The sequence below is a fragment of the Suncus etruscus genome, chromosome 15 (assembly GCF_024139225.1).
Source record: "Suncus etruscus isolate mSunEtr1 chromosome 15, mSunEtr1.pri.cur, whole genome shotgun sequence".
Lineage (NCBI taxonomy): Eukaryota > Metazoa > Chordata > Mammalia > Eulipotyphla > Soricidae > Suncus > Suncus etruscus.
The window spans coordinates 52,075,410-52,094,566 of record NC_064862.1 but is presented as its reverse complement, the minus strand read 5'-3'; the positions used below and the strand labels follow the sequence as shown (position 1 = coordinate 52,094,566).

General features: G+C 41.9%; 1 protein-coding gene across 1 annotated transcript in view; it reads left to right on the top strand.

Moving 5' to 3' along the window:
* Window positions 1–19,157, top strand: part of MCU (mitochondrial calcium uniporter) — a 157,944-nt gene extending 138,787 nt beyond the window's left edge. Inside the window, exons 3-8 of the mRNA XM_049788104.1 lie at window positions 705–875; window positions 7,019–7,123; window positions 9,954–10,114; window positions 12,282–12,485; window positions 15,850–15,966; window positions 17,137–19,157. Of these exons, the coding sequence (XP_049644061.1) occupies window positions 705–875; window positions 7,019–7,123; window positions 9,954–10,114; window positions 12,282–12,485; window positions 15,850–15,966; window positions 17,137–17,214 (836 nt within the window). The 3' untranslated portion in view covers window positions 17,215–19,157. The remainder of the gene's footprint in view (window positions 1–704; window positions 876–7,018; window positions 7,124–9,953; window positions 10,115–12,281; window positions 12,486–15,849; window positions 15,967–17,136) is intronic.

Here is a 19,157-nt window from a genome sequence, read left to right as displayed (position 1 = left end):
AGACTAATAGTAAAGACCAGCCAATTCCTACCAAGGTGTTGTCTCTAAAACCATAAGGAGGGATAGTTAATAAAGCAATATGGAAATGAACAATGAAGTGTACTCAGCTAGTCTTGAAGATGATAAGACTTTTTGTTGTTGTTTGTATTGGGGCCACACCTAGTGATGCTCAGAGGTTATTCCCAGCTCTGCATTCAGGAATTACTCCTGGCATGCTTGGGGGACCCTGTGGGATGCCAGGGATTGAACCCAGTCTGCTGCATGCAAGGCAAGTTCCCTTCCCACTGTGCTATCACTCCAGCCTGACAAGATTTTTTTTTTTAACTGGCATTTAAGGTCCAGTTCCCAGAGTTATTATAGGTTCTGGAGTTTGACCCAGCCATCTCTGACTACTTAACATGATCATCCTTAATGTAACCAGGCCTTATACCTACCAAGAACTTGACCTCGTAACACCTGAATAGAACCTCTCCTGGACCCAATTAGAAGATAATCAGTGCTTTGCAGGTTTTTCTTTTTCCTTTTTTCATTTTTTTTTCCAGAAAAGTGAATTGTGTGATCTTCCAAGAGCCAGTTCCTAGTATAATTTGAGACTCAGTCTAAAGATGGTATTCTTAACTCTTTGAGCCAATTTGAATAACCATTGTAATGACTGACCCCATTATAATCACCTTGATGCCGTTATTTTGCTGTCATTTGCTCAGACGTGACTGTGGCATACCAGAACGGGCTGCCTGTGATATCCGTGAGGCTGCCGTCGAGACGCGAGCGCTGCCAGTTCACACTCAAGCCCATCTCCGACTCGGTTGGTGTGTTTTTACGACAACTGCAAGAAGAGGATCGGGGGATTGACAGAGTCGCTATCTACTCACCAGGTACAGTCTCCTGCACTACTGATTCCCATCGAGCCAACCACCTGACACGAGTGCCAGCGAACTCACTCACTCTCATCACTGCAAAGCCAAGTTTTAGATTCTTCACTGTAGAAAGCATTTCACTTTGCACAGGTCAGGAGAGAGAGGGATTGATTTCTCTCTTCTGGTGAGATCTCGCTTTCCCTCTCTCTCCCTCTCACTTGCTCTCTTCCTCCCTCTCTCCCCCTTTCTTTCCCTCTTCCTCCTTTTCTTTTTCTCTCCCCCGTCACCCTCTCCCTCCCTTTCTCTGTCTCTTTGTCTCTGTCTGCTGTCTCTATCTCTATCTCTGTCTCTGTCTCTGTCTCTCTGTCTCTCTCTGTCTCTCTCTGTCTCTCTCTCTCTGTCTCTCTCTCTCTGTCTGTCTGTCTCTCTCTCTCTCTCTCTCTCTCTCTCTCTCTCTCTCATTGTTTGAGCTTAGGCAAATGTCTGTACCAAGACAGTCTCGCCCAGAAGCTCCTCATATGTATTATTCCAGAGCACAGATAAACAGTGGCTCCCAGGTTGTGTTTGCAGCCTTTGATCATTATCTTTGGCACAGAATAAATATGCCAGGCTTGAGCCACAATACTCTCTCTCTCTCTCTCTCTCTCTCTCTCTCTCTCTCTCTCTCTCTCTCTCTCTCTATCTATCTATCTATATATATATATATATATATATATATATATATATATATATATATATATATATATATATATATGAAACACTGGAACTTCTTTTCAGATCTTCTGATATCTTCCACATGAAAATGTGCAGAACTATAGGCAGACAGTTTGAAAAGAATACAAAATTAGGAACTAAAAAATTCTCATTTGAGACAGCCATTTATTTTATTAAGTGTTTTCAGGTTATTTTTTTTCCATTTTTACTTTGAAAAATGTTAAGAACTTCAAGGATTGATAGAGTAACTTTATTTTACCTGTCACCTGGCTTGCCATTTTAATAATTTACTATTCTTGGGGCTGGAGAGATAAGATAGCACAGCAGTAGAGCATTTGCCTTGCACACAGACAACCTGGGACAGACCCAGGTTTGATTCCTAGCATTCCATATGGTCCTCCAAGCCTGCCAGGAGCAATTTCTGAGCACAGAGCTAGGAGTAACCCCTGAGCACTTCTAGGTGTGGCCTCAAAACAAAACAAAAAAAATAATTTATTATTCTTTAATCATATTATATTTACTTCTTTAATTTACTTCTTTTTTTTTTTTTTTTTTTTTTTTTTTTTTTTTTTTGTGGTTTTTGGGTCACACCCGGCAGTGCTCAGGGATTATTCCTGGCTCCAGGCTCAGAAATTGTTCCTGGCAGGCACGGGGGACCATATGGGACGCCGGGATTCGAACCGATGACCTCCTGCATGAAAGGCAAACGCCTTACCTCCATGCTATCTCTCCGGCCCCTAATTTACTTCTTTAATGTATATAATATATACTTAATTCTCAACTCTTCTAGTAATAAATTAGTAGGTCAAGTTGGTATATTTTGTTAAACCTACCATCTGTCCCTGTTGAATTATTCCTGAAAAAAATCATATAGTGAGTACTTCTAATCAGAATTAAATTTTCAGAAAAGTACTTATGCTGAAAAAGTACTTATTGAAAGTATTGTACCTTAGAAGACATTTTCTACTCAACCAGTGCACAGAATAAACAAATATAAGAAATCCATTCAAGTTTACTTAAAATGTGGGGACTAGCATCAGAGAAGGGAAGTAAAATTATGAGAAAATGCACTGGAGAGGTAGCACAAAAGGTAGAGTGCTTGCCTTACATGTGGCCAACATGTGGCCTTACATGTGGCCAGCTTTAATCCCCAGTACCCCATAAAGTCCCACAAATATCACCAGGAGTGATCCCTGAGCATACATAGTCCCCATAAAAGATTATTCAGCTCACCTAGTAACCCAAAATTTACAACTGACACCAATAGATCTAACTTTTCTGTTACTATGATTTTACCAGAAAAGCATATTCAGCAATTATAGTCACCTTCATTATTAATTCTCATCAGCCTCTCATTTCCCCTCAGCCACTTGACACATATGCACAGAAATCTTCACAGAACTGAAGGCAATGAGGGGCCGGGCGGTGGCGCTGGAGGTAAGGTGCCTGCCTTGCCTGCGCTAGCCTAGGACGGACCGCGGTTCGATCCCCCGGCGTCCCATATGGTCCCCCAAGAAGCCAGGAGCAACTTCTGAGCGCATAGCCAGGAGTAACCCCTGAGCGTCACAGGGTGTGGCCCAAAAACCAAAAAAAAAAAAAAAAAAGAACTGAAGGCAATGAAAGCAAAATGCCTCTGCAAGTAGAAGCTTTGTTTAGTGTAGAGCAGGGGTGGGGTCTTCAAACTTCTTTTTTTTTTTTTTTGTTTTTGTTTTTGTTTTTGTTTTTGGGCCACACCCGGTGACGCTCAGGGGTTACTCCTGGCTATGCGCTCAGAAGTCGCTCCTGGCTTGGGGGACCATATGGGACGCCGGGGGATCGAACCGCGGTCCGTCTCCTAGGCTAGCGCAGGTAAGGCAGGCACCTTACCTCGAGCGCCACCGCCCGGCCCCTTCAAACTTCTTAAAAAGGGAGCCAGTTCACTGTCCCTCAGACTGTTGGAGGACCGGACTATAGTAAAAACAAAAATTATGGAGCTGGCGAGGTGGCACTGGAGGTAAGGTGCCTGCCTTGCAAGCGCTAGTCAAGGAAGGACCACGGTTCGATGCCCCTGCGTCCCATATGTGCCCCCCCCAAGCCAGGGGCAATTTCTGAGTGCTTAGCCAGGAATAACCCCTGAGCATCAAACGGGTGTGGCCCAAAAAAACAAAAACAAAAAAAATTATGAACGAATTCCTATGCATACTACATATACCTTATTTTGAAGTGAAGAAATAAAACAGGAACAAATACAATATTTAAAATGAAGTAAAATTAAATCAACAAAGTTACTAATATTTCAATGGGAACTATGGGCCTTCTTTTGGCTAATGAGATGGTCAGTGTACGATTCCATATTTGTCAGTGCTAGTTGTAACAGATGATGCAAGTATGCATCCATTAGTCTTGATCTAGTGGGAGATTTCAAATGTTTCATTCTAGAAAAAGTCATAAGTGTTGCAAAAGATGGTTGCCATTTTGAGTGCATTGTTCCTGAGATGACAATATGTCTCAGAGGGGAGAGATGCATAAATATTAAGAAGGCTGCTTGACTTGAATGTGTCTTTCAGAGAGCCGCAATTCTGCAGTTCAGCCAGTTTCATTTGGTAAATTGTATCCACATTTTCAATGTCAATAGAAAATGAGTTACAGGAAAGCTGTATGTTCTGTTCCTGGAGATGAAGCTCTTTAAATCTAATTTGGAACTCCTTTTGCCATATTTCCAGTGAATCCACACATGTTTTGTTTGGAAATGCAACCAATGGTTTTTCCACTAACAGATTTTGAGTTATGGGGAGATGGCAGAAGTTTTCCTCTTTCACTTGTTTGAGGAGGCCTAATTTTACTTCAAATGCTTTGACATGTGATTGCATTTCACAGATGAGCTTCCCCTTTCCTTGAAGTTGCACATTGAAATTGTTGAGTAGCTGTGTTACATCTGTCAGAAAGGCAAGGTGCCATTTCCAATTTGCATCATTGAGCTATGGTACCTCTTGTTTTTTGTTGTAATCTGTGGAAGTAACTCATAGAAACATTTCAGAACTCTCCCTCAACTCAGCCAGCAGACTTCTGTGTGCTATAGAACATCTTCATAGTCAACATTTAGCTCAGACAAAAATTCTTGAAATTGTCTATGGTTTAGTGCATGAGCTCTAATGAAGTCAGCACAAGATACCACAATTTTCATAATAGAGTTCCACTTCAATGATTTACAACACAGTGCTTGTTGGTGGATAAGACAGTGTATGGCTATTGAATTTGAATGGCTATTTTTGTCCATCTCTTGGTTAATGCAAGCAATTACTCCTTTCTTAGACCCAACCATGCCAGAAGCACCATCAATTGTCACGGGGGCTAGTTTAGCCCAGTTCAGCTCCAAACCATTCACAGTTTGGCAAACCTTTTCATAGATATCCATGCCTGCAGTTGTTCCTTTGATGCTTTGCAGTGCAGCAAGCTCTTCTGTGACTTTGAAATAATTATTCGTCCCACAAATAAAAATTAGAAGTTGTGCAGAATAACAAACATCATTGCTTTTGTTGAGTGCCAAGGAAAAATATGAAATGTTTTGGTGCAGTTTTGCAAATGCTGATGCAAATTGTCTCCCATTTCTACAATCCTCCGTTTAATTGTAGGTCCTAAAAGTCTCACTTTACTAAATAAATCAGCCTTCTCTGGACACATCTCTTTGGCAACAGAAAGAAGACATTCTTTAACAAATTCTCCCACCACAAATGGTCTGCCAGTGCATGCTATTAGCTTGACAACTTGAAAACTAGCTCGCAGTGATGAAATATTTAGCTGCTCTGCTTCACAAAAGTATTTTGCTGAGTTGTCAATGTAGTTTTTAGTTTTAATATTTTATCTTTTCTCACTTCTCCAACCAAACAATCATATTTATCTTTATGTTGAGTTTTATAGTATCGACACAAATTGTATTCTTTGAACACAGATACTATTTTCTGGCATATCAGACACACGGTTCTTTCTTTGTACTGACTGCATGAAAAAGTAATCAAAAGTCCACTGTTCTTTGAGTATCCTACACTCTGAGTCAATTTTTCTCTTTCTTGGCATCATTGATTCATAAGGATTCCAAATTACTATTAGTAAAATATCAATATATACAATATATACTATATGCATACATACATATATACAGCACTACAAAAACAATATACCAGCAATAACTTTGCCCACACAGAGACATACAGACTGCAATGCAATCTGGCTCAGGCTCACTCTGGCTCAGGTGCCATTAACCACTTGACATCTGCAGTGTTCCATCTCCTTAATGACTAGGCCCTTTTAAGATATTTTGCACTCTGTGATTTTAAGGGTTTATTGCGCAGACATAGCACATAGTACGAGTGATCAGGTCAACGCATTTTCCCCACAACATCTAGAGCTTTTGTTTAAGACTATTTGACCGCTTCTGCAACTTCTATTTTTTTTGGTAAATTAACAAAAAAAGTATGGTAAATGTTAATATTTTATTATCATTTTTACAATACGGCAGTTCCTAAGCAGAGAAAAAGTTAATTACACCTGCAGTTTTGTTCATAGATCACAACAGTATAAATCTGGGTTTACACAACATACAGCACATAACATTATATAATTGAATATAAATGCACTTATTGTATTTTAAATTGGGTTTTGCTACTCCTCAGCTGTTGGGCACTCACCAGCAGGCGAGAACAGCAGGCAGCCCATCCAGAGATCAGAGATCACTCTGTTACCACCCATCCAGCTTAACATCTTTCCCTCTTTCCTCCTTTCTTTCCTGCTTTTTTCCTTTTCCTTCTTTTCCACCTTATTTCTTTCCTTATTCACACCATAACTTCTTTCCTCCTTTCTACCTTTCCTTCTGTCCATCTTTCAGTGATTCCTTTTAACCCTTAACTACATTGCTTCTTCATTTCCACAATTCCTTCTATTCCTTTCGGTAGTGACCATGGGACTCACTTCTTAATAATGCTGCCAACTTCTTTCAAGCAACCTCTGCACTGTGCTCTCTCTCCCCTTTCTGACTTTCACTGCCCACAAGCCACCATGCAGGCAGCCCCTTCCAAATGATTCCTCTGAAGCCTGAGTAATTGTAATCTAGCCTTGATGTTTGGATCCTCTCACCACCTGAAGGCAGACATCGACTCTCATAATTCCTTGCCTCCTCTCCCACCAATGACTGTCCTTCTGTAAAAAAAAAAAAAAAAAAAAAAAATGAGAGGCAGCAGCCAACCCAGTGGGCCCATAAGCTGTATGAATGTCCTCAGTGGGCCACATGTGGCCTGCGGGCCTTAGTTTGAGGACTCCTAGTGTAGAGCTTTGGAAAGAAGTCAACTTTAACTAAAATGTAAAAGGGAAATGTAATTATTAACATCTATCCTGAGGATTGCTTTTTCCTATTCTTGTTTAAGTGGTTTTGAGTCCCTTCAAACCCCTGAAGTCTCTGCCTTTTTATTTCACAGATGGTGTTCGGGTTGCTTCCTCGACAGGAATTGATCTTCTCCTCCTTGATGACTTTAAGCTGGTCATTAATGACTTTACATATCACGTGCGACCACCAAAGAGAGGTAAAAAAAAAAAAATACCCTTCACAAGATCAGAGAAATGTCCAAAGGAAATAATTGGATAACCTTGAAAATACATCATGTTTAAGAAAAACACTGGAAATTTTATACACACAAGTACATTCCATTTTGGTTGGAGTGTTCATATGAGTATCTGGCACTTGGCTTTAGTACATTGACTAAAACTTAGATTCTGTCTAGATACCAGAAATTTTTTTTAACTGGAGTTGTTACTATGATCTCATCTCCATGTATGTAAAGCTTGTCCCCTTCATACAGGCTAAAAGTCATATGATTTTAATGATGTTATAGGGTGAATCTTTTGTTGACGGGGGATTTGGGCCACATTCTGCTGTGCTCAGGGGTTACTCCTGGCTCTGAGCTCAGAGATAGCTCCCAGCAAGCTCAAGGCACATCTGGGATGCCAAGGCTCAAATACTGGGTCAATCACATGCCAGGCAAATGCCCTCCCTGATGTGCTATTACTTCAGCCCCAATTATATATAACTTATGAACTTCCCTATCCTCTGAAATGTTTGTGGCAAGAATTCATTTTTGATGCCCCAAGGTTAACTGTCTGAAAATTGATTATTAATCATCCTGAGAAACTTTATTTTATTTTTTTCTATTTTAACTGGGGTAGCAATGTATAATATTTATGTTTTTATATACACTGTCATACACCCATCACTGAAGAGCTAGTGTCCCCTGAGCCATTGTCCCTAAGTGGGAATCTCTTCTCATCAGCATCTTTCTTCCCTGCTTTCCAAACTCTCTTAGCAACCTCAGTTCTCTTAGGAGAACTAAGATTCTTAGTTCTTAGGAGAATCTAAGAGTTTGCTTTTTTGGGGCCTTGTCTGTTCATTTACTTTTTTTGCTTTTGCTTTTGGTTTTCATTTTTGGACCACACCTGGTGCACACACCTCCGGTTACTCCTGGCTCTGTACTTTGAAATCGCTCCTGTCAGGCTCTGGGGACCATATGGTATATCAGGGTTTGAACTGGGTCGGTCCTGGGTCAGTTGTGTGCAAGGCATTCACCCACTTTGCCCTCATTTCCTTTGTTTTAATCTTAATATACCAATATGAATAAGATTCTCCTGTATTTCTCTTTTCTCTTTCTGACATATTTCACTTAGCATCTCTAGTTCTTTTTTTTTTTTTTTTTTTTTTTTTTTTTGCATCTCTAGTTCTGTCCATATTGTAGCAAAATGGAAGATTTCTTACATTTTTCCATTGATGGGAATAAGTTTGGCTTTTATGCAAGTCAAGCACTTGACTGCTGAGTTAAATTTCAGCCCTTACGCAGTTTATTTCCCCGTCTGTTGTTGGACATTTGTGTTGTTTCCAGTTGGGACTGCCAAAAATAGCACTGCAAGATACATAGGTGTGTATACATCTTTGACTTCACTACTTTCTGTTCTTGGGATAAAGGCCAAAGTGCAAAATTATTGGATCATGGGATAGTTATTTTTTCTTTTTACTTTTTTTGGTTTGGGGATCACACCCAGCAGTACTCAGGGTTTACTCCCTGGCACTCAGGAATTACTCCTAGTAGACTCAGGAGACCCTATGGTATACTGGGGTCCAACTCGGGACAGCTGCATTATCTATCCGGCCCTCAATTTTCAAGTTTTCTAGATGTTTCTAGAAACATTTTTGTCATATTTTCCATAGAGGCTGAAGCAGTTCTGCACTGAGTCATCTCTACCAGCACTGTTTCCAGACTTTTTTTAAGGCAGCATGATTTACAAAATAATTGATAGTAAGAGCTTCAGGCATCCATTGTTCTTTTGTTTATATAGGTCATTCTCACTGTTGTTTGATTCTCCAACTAAGCAGTGCTGATGAGCATTTTTTTTTCACATGATGCTTCCAGGGGTGCTGGGGATCATGAGGTGCCTGAGATTGAACCCAGATATGCCACATGCAGAGTGTCCGCCTGGCCCCTGCACTCCTTCCCTGCTCTTCTGTACTAGTTCCCAATATGCTCTTCAGACCCGGGTCTTCCCAGTGGCAGATCACTAATATGTGTGTTGCGGCCTCAATTCTAGCCTTTAGAGCTTTGCAACTATAGTGATGAAGTTAGTTTCCAAAATTTCAAGAGCACCCAAATATGAATTTACTTCTAGGATGTGTGGCTACCCCCTTCAAAAGAAGAACTCTCACTTTCCTTCCTTCCTTCCTTCCTTCCTTCCTTCCTTCCTCCCTTCCTTCCTTCCTCCCTTCTTCCCTTCCTTCCTTCCTCCCTTCCTCCCTTCTTCCCTTCCTTCCTTCCTCCCTTCCTTCCTTCCTTCCTTCCTTCCTTCCTTCCTTCCTTCCTTCCTTCCTTCCTTTCTTTTTTTGGTTTTTGGGTCACACACAGTGGCGCTCAAGTTACTCCTGGCTATCCACTCAGAAATCATTCCTGGCAGGCATGGGGGACCATATGGAAAGCCGGGATTCGAACCATCTTTGGTCCTGGGTCGGCTGCTTGCAAGGCAATATGCTCTACCACTGTGCTATCTCTCCAGCCCCAGTTCTCACTTTTCTTGAGACAGCTACCTTGCTTTTCATCGACAACTACCTTGCTCTTTTCATGATTCAATCACCCCCAGGAACAGCTGCTCAGACCTTGCTTTTGAAGATGTCATTCTCTCTTTCTAGAACTTTGTTTTTGTTGTTCTTTTGGTTTTGGTTTTGGGCCACACCAGTGTTCCTCATGGGTTACTCCTGGCTCTGTGCTCAGAAATTAATCCTGGCAGGCTTAGGGGACCCTCTGAGATCGAACTCGGGTGATCCACATGCAAGGCAAATGCCCTCCCTTCTGTGCTTGACTCTGACCCTCTTTCCAGAACTCTTAAGCCATGAAAACGCCACCACACTGAACGACGTGAAGACACTAGTGCAGCAGCTCTACACTACCCTGTGCATTGAGCAGCACCAGCTGAACAAGGAGCGGGAGCTGATGGAGAGACTAGAGGACCTCAAGGAGCAACTGGCACCCCTGGAGAAGGTACAGATTCAAAGCCCACTTTCCATTTCATTGTCTTTCCCAGAAAACATATATAGTGATCACTTTGTTTTTTTTCCTTCCACTGTTTTACATAAGAGGCCTGTGTCCCTCCAACTGACCCTTTCATTGAGGAGACAACCATGAAAAAATGTCCAATCAAAACTAAGAAAGGATGTCAAAGGAATATCTGGAGAATGATGGTGGGCTTAGGACTTTGAGGTTTAAATACTCCCATTCGCTATCTTTCTTTATCGACCTTTATAACAAGATTGGAATAATTGTTGATCAAAAAGACTTGGGCATCTAGATCTAGAGGGAGAGTAAGCAGGGAGGGCCCTTGCCCTACCTGCAGCCCATCAGATTTAGTCCTGAGCACCACCTGGTGTAGCCAGAAACTCAAACCTACCCAATTCCCCCTCAAAAAAAGGTTTGAGGTGTAATATAGGCCAAGATTGAATTTTGTTATTGTTTCTGTTTTGGTGGTTGTCAGGAATTATTCCTGATGTGCTCTGGAATCCATGTGGGGTGATAGAGATCAGACCAGCAGGTCAGCTACATTCAAGGCAACCACCCATCCTGCTGTACTACCTCCAAGAAATGTTGATATGAAATATTATGTAGCTGTTGAATGCAATTGTGTAGGTCTGACATTGCTATTCAAAACCACTCATAACTTAGACTAAGTAAATTTTAAAATATGCATGTTAAATTATATTGTGGTTTATTGTAGGCAGAGCTAAGAATTAGACCCTATTAAATCAGCCATATCTAATTTTCAGATGTGTTAGATATAATTAGCTCTAAGTATATATATAGAGAGAGAAATAAGAAAGAATGTATTCCAAATGCTAATAGAATAATAGAAATGGAGATTGATTTTTTTTTTGCCTCTTCCCACATGTTCTCAGGCCCTGTATTGCTGTGTCTGCTATTACCTCAGTTCTGAGTATTTCACGAAAACAGGCGTCACCCTTATGTTTCATGGGGGTACAAATAGTTTCATTTTAGGAATTAGACAATGGATATCAAGAAAGATAACAACTACCCTAAATATTGTGTTCTTTCTTTAAAGAAAAATAAGGACCACACAAGGTGGTACTCTTTAAATATAAGACATTAGAAATGAAATAAATTACAAGCCTGAATGTGTGGTCCAATGTTAAGGCACTTGACTTGTATATGGTCAAACCCAATTCAATCCCTGGAACTACATGACCCTCGGTGCATCACCAGGTGAAAGTCTAGAGGCCCCTGAGAACCCCCCAGTGTGGCCCAGGGAATCTCTGCCACCAAAGGCCTTAAACAGTCCCATGTCTTCAGCCCATTTGGCTGAGAACAGCCGATAGACCATGGGACTCCTGAGCACAGCGTGGGGGACTCCCACCACCACCACCCAAAAAAAAATGTAATAACTTTGAGATTATTATTATGCTCTCATCAGAGAATGCTGGGTGTTTCCAGTTCCCATTTAGCCAAGAAAGTAATCTTGTGATTAGTCAAGAACGGCTTCTTTTTTTTTTTTTTTGGTTTTTTGGGTCACACTGGCAGTGCTCAGGGATTACTCCTGGCCCTATGCTCAGGAATCGCTCCTAGCAGGCTCAGGGGACCATATGGAATGCCAGGATTCGAACCACCATCCTTCAGCATGCAAGGCAAACACACTACCTCCATGCTATCTCTCCAGCCCCAAGAACAGTTTCTTGAAGAAAGTATTCACTCCCATAGTTTCATCCTATCTGGGCTAACTTGGAAAAGAAAAATAAAGTATTCTAAAAAAAAATTTTTTTTTAAAGGCACATCTATAAATTATTCAGTGAAACTACAAGTACTATAGAGTAGGGATTATATGTGGGGGCCAGGGTAGGGATTCAAATGAGGAGGGACACTGGGACAGTGGTGGAGGTGTGGTGCAGGAATGTGGTAACCTGAAATCCTACCACAAATGGCATGTTAGCCACGGAGTGAAAATGAAGGGAGAAAATGAAAAATTCCAGGGACTATTGAAGAAACCAAGCCCTGTGCACTGGAATTCAGCCCTGTGTATGTCTTTATTATAAGCTCCCTTGTCTTTTTGAAGTGAACACTAAACTCTTTTTATTGAAATCACAGCTTGAACTTCCCCAGTATAGAAATGCCTGGTGATTTCTGGATCTCTTGTGTTCTCTAGATCCGAATGGAGATTAGTAGGAAAGCAGAGAAGAGAACCACTTTGGTGCTATGGGGTGGACTCGCCTACATGGCCACACAATTTGGCATTTTGGCCCGTCTCACCTGGTGGGAGTATTCCTGGGACATCATGGAACCGGTCACCTACTTCATCACATATGGCAGCGCCATGGCAATGTACGCTTACTTTGTGATGACGCGCCAGGTAAGAGCATGGTGCCCCTTGACTGTATTTGAGAAGGTACTGCTATCTCTTTGCATTGTCTTTCTTAGTTCAGTTTTCTATCAGTATTCATTTATCCCACATATATACATATATATACACATATATACACACACTCATTTATACATGCATGTTCTGTATTTATTTATTCTTTACACACACATTTATACATGCATACCTACTAGAGATCAGACATTATTCTAAGTGCTAAAGATAGATAAATATATAGCTGTTTTGGTTCTCAGGCTACTGAGAGTCATATCAGCTGTTAAATTTGATGAGAGTATATTGCAATAATTTATGGAATGTGGAGGTAGAGATAGAAGGGCAGTTAACTATAGGTCACCTCATTCAGCTCAATTTTCAGTTCTTTGTTTTGTTTTTTAATTTTTTTTGTTTGTTTTTGTTTTTTTGGGCCATACTTGGTGATGCTCCAGGGTTACTCCTGGCTATGCACTCAGAAATCACTCCTGGCGGCCAGAGTGGTGGCACTAGCAGTAAAGCATCTGCCTTGCAAGTGCTAACCTAGGACGGACTGCAGTTCAATTCCCTGGCGTCCCATATGGTCCCCCAAGCCAGGAGTGATTTCTGAGCGCATTGCCAGGAGTAACCCCTGAGCATCATCGGGTGTGACTCAAAGAGCCACAAAAAAAATTGCTCCTGGCTTGGGACCTTATGGGACACCAGGAGATCGAACCGCAGTCCGTCCTAGGCCAGCGTGTACCAGGCAGATGCCCTACCACTTTGCCACTGCTCCAGCCCCCAGTTCTTAGGGGTTTTTTTGGTTGGAATCTTGGAATTAATGATAACTGACATTGAATAGTTAGTTAAACTCTGGGCTTCTGAAGTCTGGAGAGAATCAGAGGTTTGCTGCTATTGTTTTTATTTTATGGGAAAAATTGAAAATTGGGTACCTGATCATTTTAAATCTTGGACTGTTCTTTATCAACCAAAATCATTTATTAAATACCAGAATTTGGGGCTGGAGAGATAGCACAGTGGCAGGACATTTGCCTTGCACAACAGCCAACCTGGGATAGACCTGGGTTTGATCCCCAGCATCCTATATGGTCCTCCAAGCCTGCCAGGAGCTATTTCTGAGTGCAGAGCCAGGCATGACCCCTGAGCGCCACCAGATGTGGCCCAAAAATGTAATAATTAATAAATAAATACCATAATCTATAGCTAATTTTTGTTGCAGGGTTATAAGTAGCTTGGACAGCCAGAGGATTACTTTATAAAATATAAAGAATGTGAACTAGAAAGATAATCTTGTGATAGATACAAAACTTGCCTTAGAGGCAACCAATCTGGGTTCACCCAAACCCTATGTGACCCCCGCAAACTCCACCAGGATATAGAAATAGGAGTAAGCTCTGAGTACAACCAGGTGTGGCCCCCAAAACAAACAAAGTAATTTATTATCCACCTCTTAAATATTCTACAACTATCCTAGCACTCCCATGAAACCATGAAATAGCCAGGAAGAATGAGAGATTGTCTCTCATTTCTTAGGCCTCAGAAGGAAGCTCTAAGCTGTTCTTCCAGACCCTTGACTTATAGGCTGCTGACCATGGGGAGTTATTCCTCTTTTTACATCACTGGCCAGAGACCAATCTCTGTGGGAAAATGAAAGCATAAGAATATTCACTGACCTCAGTACTGCCCAGATATTTAAAGAGACTAAATGGTTTATCCAGCACCTAGTCCATATTTGGTTTGGTTCCGACAACTCACAAAACCAAACTTCCTGATCCTTCCTGTCTCATTATCTATCTCTTTGTAGCCTGCATCTGGTCCCCAGTGACTCACTTCCCCTTCCTTCAGTCCTCTTTGTTACCTACTCACCCCCTCTGTGGGCTCTTCTTTTTAATTATTATGATTATTATTTAATTTTATTACAGCATCATGACTTAGAAAGTTATTCATAGTGGAGTTCTAGACAGTGTTCCAGCACCAGTCCCACCACGAGTATCAACTTCCCCCACCAGTGTCCCCAGGTCCCCACCCACACCCAGTCTGCCACCATGACAGGCACCTTTTGAAGTACATTTGTTTAAGTTGGGGGTCTCATGATCTCAGTGTTGTTGACTCAGGGTTCAGCTATTTAGCTCTGTGGTTCCTTAACCCACCAGTGCACCTGAGTCCCCTTGACTATAACCCTCCATTGCTTCTCATCTGTCTCTTCTACCACTGTCTCTTCACTTGATTTCTTTCCTTCTCCTTCGATACTCTCCCTTTACTCTGGTTTAAAGGCCTCCCCCCTTTAAATTACTGCATTCCCTCATCCAGGCAATCTAAATACCACATATAATTAATATCATTCTGTATGTATCCTTCATCTGGTCGACTTTGTTTCACATGACATCTTTCAGCTCCATCCCTGTTGCAGTGGATCACATGAGTTCACCATTCTTTACAATTGCATAGTATTCAGTTGTGTATCTATGCCACTGTATCTATGTGGTCCACTTCTCTGCCATTGGACATACAGGTTGGCTCCAGTCTTAGCTATTAGGCTGCCTTGAGTAACAATATGCATACATGCTTTTGAATAATGTTTTTCTATCCTGAGGACAGATACCCAAAAAGGGAATTCTGGGTCATATGGCAGCTCACTTCTAAGTTTGCTGAGAGCGCCTCCCCTACATACTATTTTCACTAGGGGCTGGGCCAATCAGTATTTCTACCAGTAATGGGTGAGAATTCCCTTTTCTCACAACTCCATTAATGGGCTTTTTCCATCCATTGATTCCAGACTCTTTAGCCTGAAGCTCATTTCTCTCTCTCTCTCTCTCTCTCTCTCTCTCTCTCTCTCTCTCTCTCTCTCTCTCTCTCTCTCTCTCTCTCTCTCTCTCTCTCTCTCTCTTCTTTTCTAATATTTTGCAGTGTCTCTGTGTATTTACTGTGTGTTTTAAACAAATCAAATTATATTCCATATTCCTCCCGAAGTATCTGTCTTCCACATTGCATTCCTTACTTCACATCATTCTGTGATCTGGGTAAACTCTCCCCACTGAGAGTTAACAGCCATATTTTTGGTTTTTTTTTTTAATTTATTTAAACACTATGGCTACAAGATTGCTCATAATTCAGTTGAGGTTTTTTTATACAGTTACTAGATTGTTCCTTGTTTGGTTTTTGTGTTTTTTTTAGTTGTTTTGTGCTCCTCTATAAGTGTATCACAATAAAGAAAAATCTTAAGAAGTAAATAACAGCACACCAGTACATATCTTTATGTCTGTATATACATACATATTGGGGCTGATCAACAGTTATTAAGTACTTATTCTATAGTGATAGTAAGCTAAGTATTAATCATTTTATTTCTCCTTTATTTTTGAAGGAATATGTTTATCCAGAAGCCAGAGACAGACAATACTTATTATTTTTCCATAAAGGAGCCAAAAAATCACGTTTTGACCTAGAGAAGTACAATCAACTCAAAGATGCAATTGCTCAGGTAAGTTTTCAAAAAATAAAATGAGTGCTAATGAATGAAAGTGTGTGCTATTGAGAGCTATTGTGTACCAATGTATACCAGTGTGTGTTGGTCAAGCCCATGTGTGCCCATCAGTGTCAATGAATGCCCATTCGTTTATGCACATGGATGCCCACCAGTGCGACTGTGCCAGTCACTGCCAGCATGTGTCAGTGTTTGCCATCAGTGTCAATGAATGCCCATCATTTTATGCCCATGGATGCCAGTCCATGCCAATATATCAGTAAGTTCAGTGTTGTCCATCAATGCCCATCAGTGGCAGTTAGTTGGTACCAGTGTACCAGTCAGTACCAGTGGATACCAGTATGTACATGTGTGCCAGTCTATGCCAGTGTTTACCTCTCAGTGCCCATGTAAGCCAGTGTTTCTAGTTAGTGCCAATGGGTGCCAGTGTGCCCATGTTTTCTAGATAGTACCAATGTTTGCCATTGGTGCAAGTCAGTACAACTGTGTGCAGTCTGTGCCATTGTTTTCCAGTCAGTGCCAATGTGTGCTACTGGCAACGAGTGCCATTGAATGCCAGCCAGTGTGTACCCTTCTCAAGGCTAAGGTTTGTGCCCAATTAGGTTTTCTAAATTCCACAGTTGATGGCACAACGCTATTTTGAAAAATCCCTGATGAAGCGAACAAAACCAGTAGGCACCACTGGTCCCACCATGAGAGTCCAGGCTCTTCTCTGGCTTCCCAAGAGCCCAACTCTCAGCCCATGAGAGTCATGCCCATGGGGATGGCATCGCTTTGAAAACATTTGTTTTCCAATTAATATCACTGTGGTTTCCTCTTGGTAGATCTAGTGGGCATATGCATATGTTCTTGGCCTAGAAGGGGCCCCAGGGTAGGGATGCTGAAGAAGTAAGTCTTCCTTTCCTTAGAGAAATATAGGGTATACCTCCTGCCTTTAAATGCCACCTTGTTGATAGCACAATTCTTCCTGGTAGTCCTGTAGGACAACTGAACCTACCCAGGACAGACTCAGGTCACCAAGCCCCTCTGAGGGTGGTATTGAGAGTCATTGAGATGATTCCTCTGCCTGGCCATGGTGGAGAAAGGACAGTTTTCTTCGCTCAGAAGATGGGGCTCTCATCCAGGGTGCTACTGGCCAGGTGTCCTCACCCTCTCTTTCTATTTTAGGCAGAAATGGACCTTAAGCGGTTGAGGGATCCATTACAAGTGCACCTGCCCCTGCGTCAGATCGGGGACAAGGACTGAGCCCTACCCCATGCCCCTGCACCCGGCAGGAACAGCACCTTCTAGAACGATTGCCTTTCTCATTCAAGCATTGCAGGTGGACACTGGGAGTCAATGCAGAAGAAAAGGGGGTGGATTTACCCGGTAATTAGAAAACACAAACCCAAAGGAATACTAAGGCGCAGAGAGAGATGGTGAAGTCTGAGGATCATGCTGTGTAGAATTGAAGCTTTCAAGGGCTTAGAGACTATTGTCTTTTTCAAGCATCTTCATTTCCAACTGACCAGGAGGCAATGAGAGATCTGAGAAATTAAAAAACGAACAAACAAATGGTAATGGTACTGGGGGTGGATTCCACTTGTTGCATCTCTGCAGAGTCAGCAAAACAGTCACACACCAGCACCCCACTTTGCTCTCTCTTCTCTTTTCTTTTTTAATTTAACTTTTCTTCTTTGTGACATAGAAGTAACTAAATCTACCAGGAAAGCAAAATCCTCACGATAAGAGGGTGGCAGGTTCCAAGTCCCTGAGCATTAATGAATGCTTGAGTGGACCCCAGTTCTCTGCAAAGTTGGCCTCTCTCAGTTGGTTTTACTGATCTTTTTTTAGCCATCTGTAATGGAAACCAACTTAAGACTGTTTAATAACTGATACTTTAGATTACCCCCTTCATACCTTTTTCACATGTCTGTGTATTCCCATACTCTGGATGGGACTCTCAAATCATTGGCAAGACTGCATGAAGGTTTTTATTTTGTTTTGTTTTGGTGGGTTGGTTTGGATTGATGGATATTTGAAAGGGGAAGGAGGAAGGGCTTCCCTCGTGTAGTTTTTCCACCCCACTGCCCTTCCCCACTTCCCCCTTTTCCTCCACACCTCCCAAGGGGCCCTATTGGGCTGTGCTACCAAAACAGGAAGATAGCAAACTGACTCAAAATGATGGCTATGTAGCCATGGCAGAACTCAAATCATTTCATCACTGTTAATCTGCATGTGGCTGCTGAGATGAGATAAGTGGGTCTGGTCTGAAGGCTCTGCTCAGCTGGAACCTCCTACCCTACCACCTCACCCACCAAACCCTGAACCAACCCCCTTCCACAGTTGTCAATCAAGTGTGTGGCTCTCCACGGATACGATTTCTCTTTTTATAAAGGGACACATTTCTGTGGCATGGCCAGTCCTCTCCCCACTCCCCAAATTTTCCTCTGATCTCAGATGGAGAGAGGAGCAACATGTTTTGGGCTATCTTGCCCCATGCCCTCTGCACTCAAAGAGTCAAAGGAATCTAAGTCTTCTATTGTTATTGTTGTTGTTTTTAACAACTCTGGGGACAGGATACAAAGAATAAAGGGACTTGCCACACGTTGATTGGCTTCTGTCTTTCACATGATTCACCCCACCCCCAAATACACCACTCACCTACCCCACCTCTGTGGCAAGATTTCTTTCTCTTTTCCTCCTCCTTTGGGATCACTGTATATGAAAAGTTTAAAAGCATTAAAAGACAAGGCCAGATTAGGTGCCTTGCAGAGATTTGATTGAAGGTCTAGCCAGGGTGTAAAGCTGCTGTCTCTCACCCCCCATCCCCTCACTGACATGATGAAATGAGAGGTTGCATGGTTCCCCATTTCCCAGCCCCTCCGCCAGCTCCCTCCCCCTCTAGCCCCTTCCAGTTGTTCAAACCCACCCACCCATTCACCTTGCCCCCTTGCCTCATTTCTTTTTGTTGAGTTGTGTGAATTCTTTGGAAACCATTTCTCCTGTTGGTGCCGGGTTTTTTCAGAAGAAGCCGCACAGTGCAATGAGTAAATACTTCCAAGGTGGAGGGGGAGGCTGGGGAGGGAGCCAAGTCCTTTCAACAAATAGCAAAATATTGAATATGTGTACAATCCTGTATCATTTATGAAATATGTATAAAAGTGTACCTTCTGGAACAATAAATACTTATTCCATTTTTTGAACAA